This window comes from Sipha flava, unplaced genomic scaffold (genome assembly GCF_003268045.1).
Source record: "Sipha flava isolate LNK unplaced genomic scaffold, YSA_version1 3_pilon_pilon, whole genome shotgun sequence".
NCBI lineage: Eukaryota > Metazoa > Arthropoda > Insecta > Hemiptera > Aphididae > Sipha > Sipha flava.
This window is the reverse complement of record NW_020273108.1, coordinates 3,926,937-3,942,423: the sequence shown is the minus strand read 5'-3', so window position 1 is coordinate 3,942,423 and position 15,487 is coordinate 3,926,937. Positions and strand designations below refer to the sequence as shown.

The 15,487-nt window shown below is 26.8% G+C and overlaps 1 protein-coding gene across 2 annotated transcripts in view; it reads right to left on the bottom strand.

The window, feature by feature from the left end:
• LOC112688654 (limbic system-associated membrane protein-like) overlaps positions 1-15,487 on the bottom strand; it is a 532,509-nt gene that overhangs the window by 37,660 nt on the left and 479,362 nt on the right. For both annotated transcript variants that reach the window (XM_025561958.1, XM_025561959.1), the window contains exons 5-6: positions 10,206-10,356; positions 2,078-2,175 (exon numbers count right to left, since the gene is read on the bottom strand). In XM_025561958.1, the coding sequence (XP_025417743.1) occupies positions 2,078-2,175; positions 10,206-10,356 (249 nt within the window). The remainder of the gene's footprint in view (positions 1-2,077; positions 2,176-10,205; positions 10,357-15,487) is intronic.

The window sequence follows — 15,487 nt, the reverse complement described above, 5'->3', positions numbered from 1 at the left end:
TAGTTACCTAATATTTAAAATGTGTATTTTCGATAAGATATGGATATCGTACAACGTACGATATTACGATACAATATCGGCAAAATTGGAACGATATCGATACATAAAATTATGTCGTTGCTCATCACTAGTATTTTGATAAATCCGGTGTATTTTTTGATTGAAAAATTTATAAAGTGTTGGTACGATTAGTGTCCTTATGAAATCTAATATTTCTGTTATGTGTTTTAAAAATTTAAATAGGCCGTTCTTTTGTACGCAATCGTATGACTTATAAAGACTATTTAATAATAAATTTTAACTAATAATGACTAATAAAAACATAAATAATGGAGGTATATGAAAGTTTTGGATTTGTAACATAAAATAATTTAAACGACTTGCATATAGAGTATGTGTTTTTTGTTTTCTTCCTCAAATCGGAATTTCATATTTGATTAAGCTATGTTTTGATTATTAGTTAATCGTGATACGTTTCTTTTATAATCTAGGTAATTCTTATTTTTTTTGTATTTTTATGCTTAGCAATCAAAGTTGTCCCCTTTGATAATATTGTCACGTTTGATTCAATTTACATACTAATGTGAATATAATTGTAAGCATACTAATTATATAGTTGCAATTTAATAAAATATGTAAACAACATTCAACAATTAGTCATTTAAACAGCCAGCCCAATGTATATTTATTTGACCGAATGAAAAGTAAACTATGATTGGTATACGATATAATATATATATATATATTTATAATGTGTAACTTTACAGAATAAAATTAACGTAAAACAACCGTATGGAAAAAAAATTGAGACCAATTATTACCGTGAAGTGTACGGATATTTTGAAAAAAAAATCTCAAACTATACCAATTTTAGGGAAATAACAAGTAGTGGAAGACATGTAGTATATATTTTTGTGTAAAAATAGCAATGTGTTCATGTATTGTAGGTACACCACAAGAATAAAAAACGTACGTTCGCTACCGTGTTGTAATAACAGTAGAATTAACTTTATAAACCTATTTTTGGGACGTAATAAAAACTATTTAATACAATATGCTCACACGTATACGCGCGCACGCGCTCACTTAAAGTGTTCGTTACGATTTGTAAGATTGGGTAAAGATAATTTTTATTTATTTTTTTCGGTTGGCAGACGAAGTGTGATGATAGCGGTTGATCATTAAAAATGATTATTTACCGTCCCTCAGTTCGAGAAAAAAGTGTTGGGGAAACGTACAGTAGCAAATTACGAATGACCGCAATTTAAGTGCGTGATTTTCAATTTACAGAGTTTTCGTGATGAATACAACCCACTGGTCTGCCGTTTTCAGGTACAACATCCGCCAACACACACTGATTTACAATAATAATAATAATAATAATAATTTTGATCTACCGGGCTCGAGTTTCCTGCCCAAAGTCCTCACATCCTCGTTTCCCTGTTCCCCGTTAATAGACGATGGTAAAATATTTATCCCTAGCCTTGTGCCTACCTACTCCCACCCTTTAGGCATTGTTGCATTGTTAGTCATTGTTTTAAACTAAAAACATTCTACACTAATTTCTCGGGTCTAATGTGTCCGTTAAAACTTAAGGCAGGCGTATTTATAGTTTGGAACGAATAGAAAATTATAATGAATCATTTTTATTTCGTCGCATGTACGCAAGAACGCCTGTAAAGTGATTTTTTTTATAACTTGAAAGTTTTCAATAATTCAGATAACAATTAAAATATAGCATATAGTTCTAGTGTGCAAAAAAAACAAAACAAAATAAACTTGAAGGGGTTAACTTAATTAACAAATAAACACGAGTTTACAAAAAGTAATCAGCGTACTCTATGTCATTTTTGATAAGCAATTTTATAGGGGTTTGTTCAGAATTAAGAATAACGTATTTGTTATGATAATACCGAGTATAAGATTTACGTTTATATTCTGAATGGGAACTTTGGTGTGTATAACCATGTTTGAATAGAAATGAAATAAAACATGATTATATGATAAGACTTCGGAACCGATATAAATAAAATTGAATTTCTAACGGTACAAAAAAAACTTTTAAAAAGTTACTTACTTCAGCTTTCGGCTCTGCGTGCACTATACAGACAATTTGTGTTTCTTGTCCTTCCACCGTAAATACAATCGATCGCTCTTCTTTAACTTCAGGAGGATCTAATAAAATGAAAATTCAAAAGTTTAATTTAAATAGTACATATACTATATTATATTTTCAATAGACAAAGCAATTTCATATTGATTTTATGTAGTGAAAAATTATTGTTTAATTGTTATTCCATGCTGTGATGTTAAGATTTTATAACATTTTTTTTCTAAATAAATTGTGGAAAATCCATATCTGTTAATATCGATTGATTTATATTCAAAAGTATTAGTAAAATATATATTATTATCTTATATATATAATATAAGGTTAGTAATTAATTAAATAAATCATGTACATATATAAACTTAAATTATTTAATATAATATAATATAATACATATATAATGATGAATAAAGGCTAGAAAAAATTTTTCATTTCATTGTTTGAAGATTTGGATATTTATTACGAGAAAACATTAAAATTAAATATAGTTATGACCATGAATTATTTTAAAAACTTTTTAAGTTAATAGTTGTATTATCTAACTATATAATATACTTACTATAGTATTATCTTACTATACTTTTAAATTGTATGATACAAGATATTTCATGTTATTCATTTTATAATCACAATATACAATATTACCAGATTAACACTATACTGCACTTTGAAGTTGTTTGAAACGTATAAAATGTATGATTCGATTGTATTTTAATATTTATAATGGATTTTTTCAAGAACAATTTTTAATATAATAATAATGGTAATTATGGCGGAACTGGGGTGCGAGAACTTTGAACAGGAAATTCAAACGCGGGAAATAAAAATTATTATTATTATCTAATAATTTTTTTTTAATACATTTTAGGAAATGAAAATTATTTTAAATTTCCCTCGAAAACACTATGTACCTACGATAAACGTGTGAATTATCAATGTAACCAGTTAGTCTATAATATTGCCAAAACGTTCCAGAAAAGGATATCTCGTTCTCTTTTCTGGCACGAATCATTGAAAATACGGTTTGCCATTTTAAGAAAATCAAAATTTATAATATACGTCATCCTGTTGTTAAAAATTGAAAGGGCTTACGCGGATGTAGCCACAAGACGTCGATTCATTTAACTCAATACAAATAGGTTTTCAGCAACAAAAACAACAACTAATAATAAAGTTATTCTATTATATAGATGTAAACGATATTTAAGACTCATTGATATTATTCGTATTTCCATAGACGTAGCCTACCGCCGTTTCACGTGAAAATAATACCACTGCAGAAGAATACCATTTTCCTGCTGGATGAGATCAATGGTGTTCCTTTTCAGTCGTGACGAATATAAATATACCGTTTGTCGAAAACCAGACGGACGAGGCGGACCCTTCGAGTTCTGAGCTAACATAAACTTACTGTACACTACTTTCCGCTCGAAAAAACGACATCGATGACGTTTCACGTGCTCTCGCATTGCGATTTGTACGTCTTGCACACACTTTCTTCATCGTCGTGTGTACATACAAACGTTCTGTAATCACGTTATATCATTGTCATCGTAGTTGACGTTGACGGCGGTCGAGCAAACATACATGCGTACACAATCTTGTTTTAACAAATGGCGATTTGTGAAAAAAAAAAAAATACAAACAAATGAAATATCCGTCCATTCGGGGTGTGCTGGGTTTTTTCCCTTATTATTTATTTGATTAACATTTGTTTCTTTTTCGGGGACAAGCACTGTGTGGACGTGGTGCGAGGGAGGAGGGGGAGGGAACGAAAAAAAACGTGCGGTCGGAATGAGAGCAAGCCGAGACGAGATTTAAAGAAAACGTTAACGAACTCTTATTGTTTGGAACAACGAACCACGTGATTTTCGTACATGTATACTGTAGATATTAACATTGTTGATTTCATCATCGGCGTGTATTTTTTTCGTCCATCCATTTCCGTTCGATTTTCTTTGCGAGTTAGCAAAATAAAATAAGGATAACGATAAAACTCCTTCTGGCGTATGTTTTCCAGAATAAACATACGCCGCAGCAAACGCCACCGGCATTCCCGAGCCGATGCCGATTTTTTTCACAAGTGCTTTTCTACATTTTTTTAAAAAAAAAACGTTGGGGAAAAATAATTTTCTTTTATGACACTTTTGGTTTTTTTTTAATTTTTAATTTTCTCTCTCTCTATCTTATGTTCTTTTATATACTTCATAACCAATAGTGGCGTTTTTTACCCATAACTTTGAATATATATATATATATATATATACGCACACTAAAATGTTTGGGTATGCAAATAAACGTATTATTCGAATATATATTTACATGAATATATATTATATGGATATATATGAGTTGCTACTGCAGCGTCCGAAGTGACAAATAACGATTCGTTCTTTTCAGACGTTAGAGAATGATTGTAAATATTTGTTTCAACATTGTCCGCCCACGTGGTATGTTAAAGCACACAACGTCAAATAAAGCGATAAGAATAAAATACGCCTAACAAACAAAATCGTAGTGCACAGAGGTGTTCTAAATATATTATTGTAGTGGTATATTTGATACTGTATTGAGAATGGTTGTTATACATTATTTCTTTTACGAGATTTATTTAGGCAATTTTAACAAAACTAAGAAAAACCAAAACCGATTGGTGAATTTAAATATATTTTCAAAGTAATACATATAAGTGGTATGTCGGTAATATTATTAGTTGTTGTGTAGTAATGAAGTCCGTCTGAAAAACCGTTTTTTGTGAAAAACACTATTCAATAAATATTGATAACAAGTAATACATTTGTACTACAGTTGAGAAATTTATAATTGATGTAGAATTTTTACTATTTATACACTTTAAGTCAATAGTTTCTTATAATTAGTAAGCAAATAACTTAGAAATTTATTTGTATTTATAAATCCTTTTCCTAAAACCAACTTATATTATGTGGAAAAAAATTAAAATATTATAATATTTTAAAATTCTAACATTTGATAATTTGATTATCAATATTTATTGTGGTAGTAGTTTACGGAAAAACTATTTTGATGGATTTGATTGATATACAAATACATTGAAATACAAATTATAACGTATTCTTTAACGACAATGTGCCACAAAATAATACATTTAATTTTTTTTCTGTGTGGATTATAAAATTTGATACTTATATTTATCTTTGGAACATTTTTACCTACTGTAACAATATCTTCGGAAACTAATAAGGTTTATAAAAATTTGCATTCAATTTATGGATGTTAAAAGAAATAAATAAAATGTATCATTCTTTTCTGTATTTCAAAATTAGTTTTTAAAACCGTATAAATATTAACTATGGTTTAAGTAAAATATAATACGTATAACTATTATGTTTTTGATCACTAACGTTATAAATTATGCCAATGTGATTGTTCGTGTTGAGTTTCTCAACGTAGTGACAAATATTTTTCTTTTATTATTTTATTAATACCTACTTCAAAAAACCAATGTAGTTTATCTAGCTGAAATGTATGTATATACATGTTATAATAATGAAGGATTTTTTTTTTGCATTTAACCCTAAGTTTAGTCTTGCATTCTTCCTTTCTCCTTTCACTCTTTCCGACGTTGCTTTTTTTCTATTTACCTTCAGTGGCACACACAGCGATATTTTAAATTTTTTATTAGTACAGAATATATAAGCTATGGTTTTAAACTTCATATATGTTATATTTCTATTTTTTGTATTCATTTTTCGAGATTTTTAAGCATACGAAATTACGTTTCAACACGAGAAGATTAAAGTCACTGTTCACGATAGAATCTGAGTTTTACAGTTTTACGTCTATGATTTTTGAATATAACAATTTGTCTATATAGTTGAGCCTTGATTATCCGAATGAACTGGAAACACACCTAGTTCGGATACTAAAATGTTTTTTTTAATACACACATATTGTTATTTATATAAATGTATTTAATATGCAAATTAATATTATAAAAAAAAAAAAACATACATGTGTGTAAGCTTTATACTATATTTATTGTTTCTCATATGTTATTATTAATTACATATTATTGTTATTATAGAATTATAATGATTACGTACATACATAATACATTCAATTTTTTTAAAAAAAATATCGATAAAATGGTTTTTTATATCCTTAACTTTTGTTTTATCAATACTATGAAGTCGGAGTAAAGGTACACCTTAGTCTAATTTAGCAAGAATTTATATATTTTTTTTCGTTGTAAAAACATTACATTTCCATTTAGACATCAAGGTAGTTGATGGTGGTTCCATTTTAGATAACAAGATGTTTATACTGTAGAAATAAAACAAAACTGGATGCAAAAAAAACGAAGAGTATTCGTCAAGACGATTTAATATTAAAATCAAAAATAACGACAGTCGATATTTTGTACTCATTGTATATACCCAAAATGCATATAAAAACATTTTTATATACTATCTGATGTTGATGTCACTTGGATATTATTTAGATAAAAGCATCGTGTTACGAGGTTATCTAATAAATAAAGGATTAATTATTAATTCCTACAGTGATCAAATCGGTGTATTGGTTGCTCGTGTATGAACGATACAATGCGTATTGACTATTAACGTTCTAAACGTGGATCGTTTAGATATGTTAACCACGGTTTGTATATTAAAGGGTTAGAATAACAGAGGTTCGGATACTTAAGGTTTACTGTTCTTAGTTCATACGTGTTTCGTTTTTTCCTTAAGGATTTTGTTTATTGATAATCCAAGAAGCCTTGTCTTCCATAAACCCGTTGGAGCTGCATTTTTTGAAGTATATCTGTCTGTTTAATTTCTATATCATTATCTGTTCAAACCATATTGTTCTGTAAATGTTTTAATGTGAAGGTTATTTTCTCATTCCGCATCGCAGTTGATGAATCTATTACTCGAAGGATTTTCAAACTATCAACTAATCCTTCCATTGCTGTCAGTTGTATTATAGAAACCGTCAATGGTCAGTTTAATATCATAAACTAGCTACTTTTCTTCCCCACCCTATCTTTTAATCACTATTTCCAAAGCCAGCTGGAATTATTGTTACAGTAGTTTTAACCCCGACCCGACGGACTTTGTTGTGGAGTTAGAAAGATATGGAATATGAGTCATTATTTATCTACTTGTTTTTGAATTTAAATTCACTTTACGGCTAATTTGATGAACTCGAAAATTATCAAACAGACACGCTTGAATGGACGCGAGTGCTCGTTGCATATTTCATCGGGTGAGAAACATCTAACTAAGCGTCTATACCGCAGCCAAATCCATATACATTTTTATTAGTAACAGATTTTCTTTGAACACGTGTCTTCTAACTTTTCTGTTACCGGCTGTGTTCTCACGCTAATGATTTAATTATTCACAGTCGTGTATTATTAATTGATATAATGGAAACATTAAATACAGTGGCTGTCTCCTTCGATAAAGACCGAAAAGAGCGTTTTCTTTTCTTAAAATTATACAGCAAAGAAATCAATAAATGATAGCTATTATGAGACAACCAAATATATTTCAGTAGTAAATGCAAACGTTTCACTATGATCAAAATATAAATTTAATAATAATAAATATTATTCTTTAGATTAATGTATGTAATTGCAAGCCAAAAGTGATAACACTGGATTGTCAATCTGAATTTATTAAATTTTAACAAGACTTGAATTAATAGAGGAAGGAAAATTAATTTAAGGTTAATTAAATATGTTAGAAAAATAGATGATAAAATATTCAAATATAAAATCATAAATCATATTTTATTATGTTTATTTATAACTGTCAAATAAAGATGTGGCTTCATTTACGTTTTGATTTTCTTCATATTTGATGCAATCAATTTGATTGATACTCTCAAAATGTTTCAATGCGTACGTAAATTTGATTTTTTATGTTCGAAATTGGTAAATAAAAAAAATGAAATATGTATTATTTTAGAGTTGTATAACATGTATTTGTAAAGCTTATAACACGATATATATATATATATATATATAATGAATTTTTAAATAAATAGATATTATCGTTTATAATTTAACTGAAAATTGATTATCATAGAAATATTACTCAAAGTTGAGTAGATAACGGAAACAAAAATACGAAAAACAATAACGCAGTATTAAAACAGTAAAAAAAAAAAAAAAATACCGAGATTAATCAGCTATTTAAATTACAAAATTCAAAATTAATAAAAGACACCACTTATAATGGTGTGATGTGATGTAAATGAAATAAAACCTACTAATTTTAAGCGCTGTCGTGAAATATCACGAGGAGAAGAAAAAAAAATTAAAATTATACATAATCTATTTACTATAATATACTATAATATTACACTGTAATATTTGATACTGTATATATGATATATTATATGATATAATATGCGCGATGGACGATTGAATGTGAATTGTCTTGAATTTCAAATTGGTTTTTCGGTTATTGCTTGATACTACTTTTTATATAATGATTAGACTTTTATCATATTTGTTTGGAATAGCATCAATTGTAACACAACGATTAATGAGGTAATGATTAAAAATATATACTGTGTGTTCACCAATTTAGGGAACACTGAATTTCTCGGCCGGATTATGTTGGAATAAATCGATTTTTTTTTTTTTTTAAGCTAATGGTATATAAATACATATTATTAGATAAATTTCAAATTTTAACCTTTTCGGTACAAGCATGCGCAATGCAACATATTTTTTTTTTAATATTAATAGGTATTTTTGATACCAAATTCAAATAGAATGAATTTTTTTAAGTCATTTTGACCATTTAACCATGACTCTAAAACCAAAATTGACTGAATGAGAGCCATTTAAATGTTAATAAATAACAATTTTTTACAATTCATTATAAAATGCATAAAACTATATAATCAATTTTAATTAAATAATTATTATGTATTATTATTTTGTTAATATATTAATATTATGTTAATATTTTTTATAAAACGTATTAAGAAAAAAAAAAATACGTAAAAATATTCAAAAAATTACCAATAATAAATAATTATAAATGGTTTTATGCATTTTATAATGAATTGTAAAAAATTGTTATTTATTAACATTTAAATGGCTCTCATTCAATCAATTTTGGTTTTAGAGTCATGGTTAAATGGTCAAAATGACTTAAAAAAATTCATTCTATCAGAATTTGATATCAAAAATATCGGTTAATATTAAAAAAAAAATATGTTGCATTGCACATGCGCGTACCGAGAGAGTTAAATTTTTGAAATTTAACTGAAAATGTGTATTTATATACCATTAGCTCGTAAAAAAAATTCCATTTATTCCAAAATAATCCGACCGAGAAATTCAGTGTACACTAAATTGGTAAACACACGGTATTTATAATTATTATATTATTATTATTATTATAATTATCTATATTACACAAATAATTTATTGTTTTCCGACCTAACTTCTGTTATTTCCGCAAACATTATTTTACATTATAAATCTTGATTCCTCTTTATCAAAGTATTTTATTATTGCTAACCAATACAAATAAAAAACATTAAACAATGATAATATAATTGTATTTAAGTGACATCGTTTGAATTTTGTCATATGTATTGTATCACTTAGAAAAATACTTAAAAAAAAAAATAAAAAATTAAAAAAATAGGAATCAACATTATTATTAAAGTAGTAACCATTTAATTTTAACTTAAACTCGTGCTGTTAATCATTCAATATCAAATGCGTGGAAAAGTTTATAAAAATAATTAACTAGGTTCAGTTTTAAATCAAATTAAAATTCAAGAAATTAACTTATAACTATCTAAATTTAAGTCTAAAATGATTGCATTATTATAACATACAATATGAATTCTATAATATTTATCATTAAAATGTATTTATAGACTATAGGTGTGTTTTGTATGAACATTCTGTAAAATAATTCGACCATTTTAATAATTTTAATTTATCGTTATGTGATATTACTTGAAGGGTTTTGACCATGTAGGTTCTTGTTATTACTTCATATAAGAACGTAAGAATATAAAAATAGTAATTAATAAAAATAATAGTTATAATTTTTATAATGTTATTGTATATACTTACACAGTATGTTGAGGTCGATTTCTTCGGAGACGGACGACCCGATAGTGCTCGATGCGGTGCAAATGTAAACTCCGTCATCTTGTCTTCGGACTGAGTCGATCGTGTAAGAATTTCCGACGAACGATTTTTCACCATTCGGTAGCATATTGTTCTAGTGGTAAAAAAAAACAAAATCAAATATTGAAGACAATAAGAATTTTATTTCCCCATCAATAAGTAACTAATAACAGCAATACATAATAATATGCTGTGTGAACATTGAGGAAATTGAAAATTTAATTCACCAATTAATCTTAACCTGTTCACGGACTCAAATAAATCAAACAGTTGCAGTGCATAATAATATTATAGCGGCTGATGGCGATAAAAAAGTTATATATATATATGCAATTTTTTTATTTTTAAATTTTATAATATACATACTATCGCACTCATTATTTTATTGATAAAAGGACAAAATATACTCGTTACTCATAACATTGTTATATCTCATGAGTTCATTTGGACTATATTTTGACAACTGTTCGCATTGTTCATGTTTTTCTTGAATCCGGCTTAAAACCGTTGTGAATTATTTTCGTGTATATTCTTCAATCCATTGATAATATTCTCATTATTATAAATTCTTCGTAACTGGGATGTAGTAAAAGTGCAAAACGTAAAAAAATATACTTTTTTTTTAGTAATACAAGTTAAAGAAAATAAATATACATTTTTTGCTTGATCGAAATTCACGTTTTTGGCAACAAATAAATCTCTCGACACATGACTATATAGAAAATACACCGTGTATACGTAGGTATGTATTACAGTTTCAGTTATAATTGATTATATTTAACTTGTACTTTTTGAACGATCACCGTGAATGGGATACTAAAGTACGTGCTTAAGCGAAACATTCATCCAATACAATTACTATATCGTTACCTAGTCAAATCGAAACGTTTCGCTTTTTAAGTAAATGTAAAAAACGTTGTTTTCGAAAAATAATGTCATAATTTTTAAATTTAAACATAACTACGATCTTATATTTGCTATGTACAACGGTCGACACGATGACGATTTGTGGGAAATAGTTTCGTGGAAAGAGTAGGTAACAAGAATTACAATAATAAAAATAATAAATAAATAATGTTGTCAGTTATGGAGAAAATTTGCATTTATAGTAAAATGCTGTGATTAATTTGTCCCTTCCTGAGCATGTCGTCATTGATCAGTACTTATATCATGTGTTGTAAAGAATAATGCACAATTATTTTAAATATTTTCAAATAAAATATATACCTAGTTTTTAACTGGTGTTTTTAATTATATACATAATATGTTATTGATATATTATGTAATTTACATATTTCAAACAACTTGGTTATATTAAATTATTATTTTAGAACAATGAAATTATTATCAGGACAGTTAAAATTGAGTAATTAAATGCTTAAAATAAAGTTTTTCTGTCCTTAAAAAAAAAAAAAAAATAATACGTAACTAGTACTTATCTTAATCATATGATGATATATCATAGAGTTAATAATTTCGTCGTTATTTCATTAAAACTCTTGAATAAATTACAAGAATGAAGTATAATGTAACATTAACACCAATGGCAAGTTCAGAATGATTCAAATTCATTGCTCAAAGATGCTCGTACTCAGTCATATGACACACCGTGTTTTGTTGCCGTTCTTAAATTAATAAAACGTGAAATGAAAGTCAAGTCACGACAAGTCAGTAAGGGCACAAATCGTTATAGTATTTATTAATAATATATTGCTTCGTAAACGGTAATTAGCCTTATACATTATTTTAGTGCGGGTTTTATAAAGCTTATTTTATTTATATGTTTCATTAAAAGGCCTTAATATTGAAGTTTTTTTATTTTCAATAAATTTAGGAATTGAACGGTTTCAAATGTAAGTCTCGATTTTTAAAAAATTATTTTTACTATAAAATAAGTATTATAGATAATGTTGATATTTAATAGGTACATTTGACTGTGTTATATTTTATTTATGAATTATTTTTTTTTAATAATAAACAGTTAAATATAAAAATTAGAAATGCCAATTTTAACAGTATTTACTTAAATAATAATAATTGTTAGTGTCTATGAAACCTTTCATTAGAACTGAAAGTATTTTTTGTTATTATTATTATTATAATAATTCTTTGGTTAATTTTTTAACGATTATGTTAGGATAAAGGTATTTTGAAAGGATAGTTTTAATTTATCTCAATTATTCTCGGCAATGCATTCGATAAAATCTCCGGGTATGCGAATAAATCCCAAGTTATGTTTTTGCCAATAATCCACTAAACTCTAACAATTGCACGTGCGTACTTACTTAAGAGGCTCCGGGTGGCGATTCGCATTGTCACGTTATCAAGTCAGTAGATAATAAACATCTATCTAATAAGCGATAATACTATTATTATTATTATAATTCGATCCTAAAGTTTACACGCATAAAACGTAACTAAACAATATGCGTTCGTCCGCGTTGTATAATTTTACTTTTCTGTCATGAACTATCCATACACACTCGCGTTAAATATATTATGCACCCACGAAACAAAATCGGTACAAAAATAAATCCCATATTATCATTTTAATTTACAATTGGAAAATTGATATTTATGAGTACCGTTTTATAGATAATTAATCGCACCGCGCGCGTATTATATTATACTGGTCGGTCGGTGTAAAATATATTATTTTGTTATTTAATTAAGTATGGTTGTAAATATACTTCAACCGGATGTTTGAATAGTATTGGATGTTTAGTGTAATAATTATCGAATTGCAATACAAACGAGTTGGCCGAGTAAATTAATGCTCTACGAGAGTACGAATGATAATATAAATAGTAATAACGATAACATTAATACGTAATGTTTTATACGTACGGTGCATGCAAAATAAAAACGGTATATTTTAGAAAATGTATTGCACTTGAAAATTATGAAAAATGCCTGATAAAAAAATTAATTTTACAAAAACCGGAGTCTCGTTTGATTTCTTATGAATCCGTTTCGAATAAAGAATGAACGAATGTTTCCCACGTATATAAAATATACATTTTACACATTTAACGTTTTTGAAAAGTAGATAAACTAGTTACGTTTGATAATGAATTGTACGACGTGTTAAAATGTATGATGTTTACTACCATGATAATTATACATATGTTGCGATAATAGTACAAGTGGTAATAACAAGCTCGATGTACTTAAAAAATGCTTTGTTTTTTAACATTCATTCGATGTACATGCTTTTGAAAAAATTAAAATGTACCTATTTACGAATATTATTTTATGTCATTTGATTTATTGCGAAAAATTTTAAAATTTACTGTTTTCTATTGGAATATATCAAAGGAGTAGCTTATTACTACATTTTAACCATTTTTAATATTTATTCTTAAACCACATATTTATTCGAATTTATTATTTAAACAAAAATATATCTAAATAGTGAATTTAATTGATAATTGTGGTATCTTTTTTCACTTAAAATTTATATTGTAAAAAAAGGGAATAACATTCAAATAGTGTTGGGTTTTTTTTATTTTAATTTTTTTTTAATTTTAGTTTTACAACAAATAAATGACTAGTTTCTTGTCAGAAGATCTAATCTTCGGGTATACTTCTATTACTGTACTTCTATATTTGGCATTAGAAGTTCCGAGCAAATCATTCATATAATACCTAACAGAAACTTGAACGAAGAGAAATAAATATAATATGTATTGTACATGTTCCGATGATATAGTTTAAGCTTTTGAACTCGGATATTAATAATGTGGAGGGAATTGTATATTGAAAATAGTTGACTATTATTAAGATTTCAAAGATCTCCATAAATGCATTGTGACTAAGAGCAAGAAAAGAAAAAATCATGCTACGTGATTTAAAATGATATAGAAACATGAGCAGTATTTATTGTTTGTGTTAACAAAAATAATATTATGTAGTATTCTTTATCCTTTTTTGTTAGTAATATTTTATTAATATTTCATGTTATATGATAAATATTCTGCATTTATGGTGATTAGGCGCCAGTATAGTGATTTGTAAAACATAAACATGTCAAAGTACTGATTATATCGTCTAATTTACACAACAAAGGTGTTAAAAAAAAAAAAAATAAAAACAACAATAATAATTTAAAAAAAAATGATTACAAGAATTATTTTGACATCGAATGAATGAAAAACAATTATATATTCATGTTTTCAGTAATACTATAGATAAAATTACTGCTCATGCAGTAATGCTATTTTTTTCTACTGTATTTAAATTATTGCTATATTAGTTATATCAGAAAGTGTTCCCAAGCATCAGTTTATGGAATTAATACAATAGCACTAATATTACTTTAAATCAGCCATCAAATACAGTCCATCAACATATTGATACGTATCTGGTACGATAAACAACAGTCTACTTTACGGAGCGAATCCGTGATCCTCTTAAATAAATCAAAGGTGGGTATTAAGCTAATTTGATTCGAGTACATTAAGAAAGGGACCTATTTATTTTTGAACGAAATCTCCACGTTACGGCAATGGAAACTATAGATGTGAAGTCATTAACGAAGTTAATAATTTAATTAAGTGATTTTTAACGGTTCTGAGCGCCGTTTATGCGAAACATTCTGTCTTAATGAAAAGTTACAAATGTGGGATAGGATTTACAAAAGTGATAAGATTGCAGCATATTCCGAACTTCTTCCTCAGACTATAGGAATTTTACAGACATTTTAACGTTTTAATAACTATACTAGACAACACTTGCAAATATGAAACGCAAAGCAAAATGATAAAATTAATGATAAGTCCGTAAAATAATAATGAATGCCACCACAAAAACGATGAATACAAATTATGTATAAATTGTTTAGAAAAATGTATTTTTTTACAATAAATTGTTAAAGCCATATATACACTATATATTTATGCTTAATCTTTTCTATATCGCTATACGTTTTAAGTTTTCAATTTTTTTTTTTTATTAAACCGCATATTTTTATAAATAAATGCTTCTACTTCTATTAAGTAAAAACTTTAGAAAATTTTCAAATAAAAAATATTAAAAATATATGGATAATGTTTTGCAACTGTTGTAATTTTAAATTAATTAATTATACCTTTTTAAAACACACGAATTGACAGACAAAATTAAAGTTTACGTCAAGAAAAAACCCTACAATATTAAATGTATAAATGCGTTGTTCTAATATCTAAAATATGATTATTTCATACGTAAAAAAGTTACATATAATA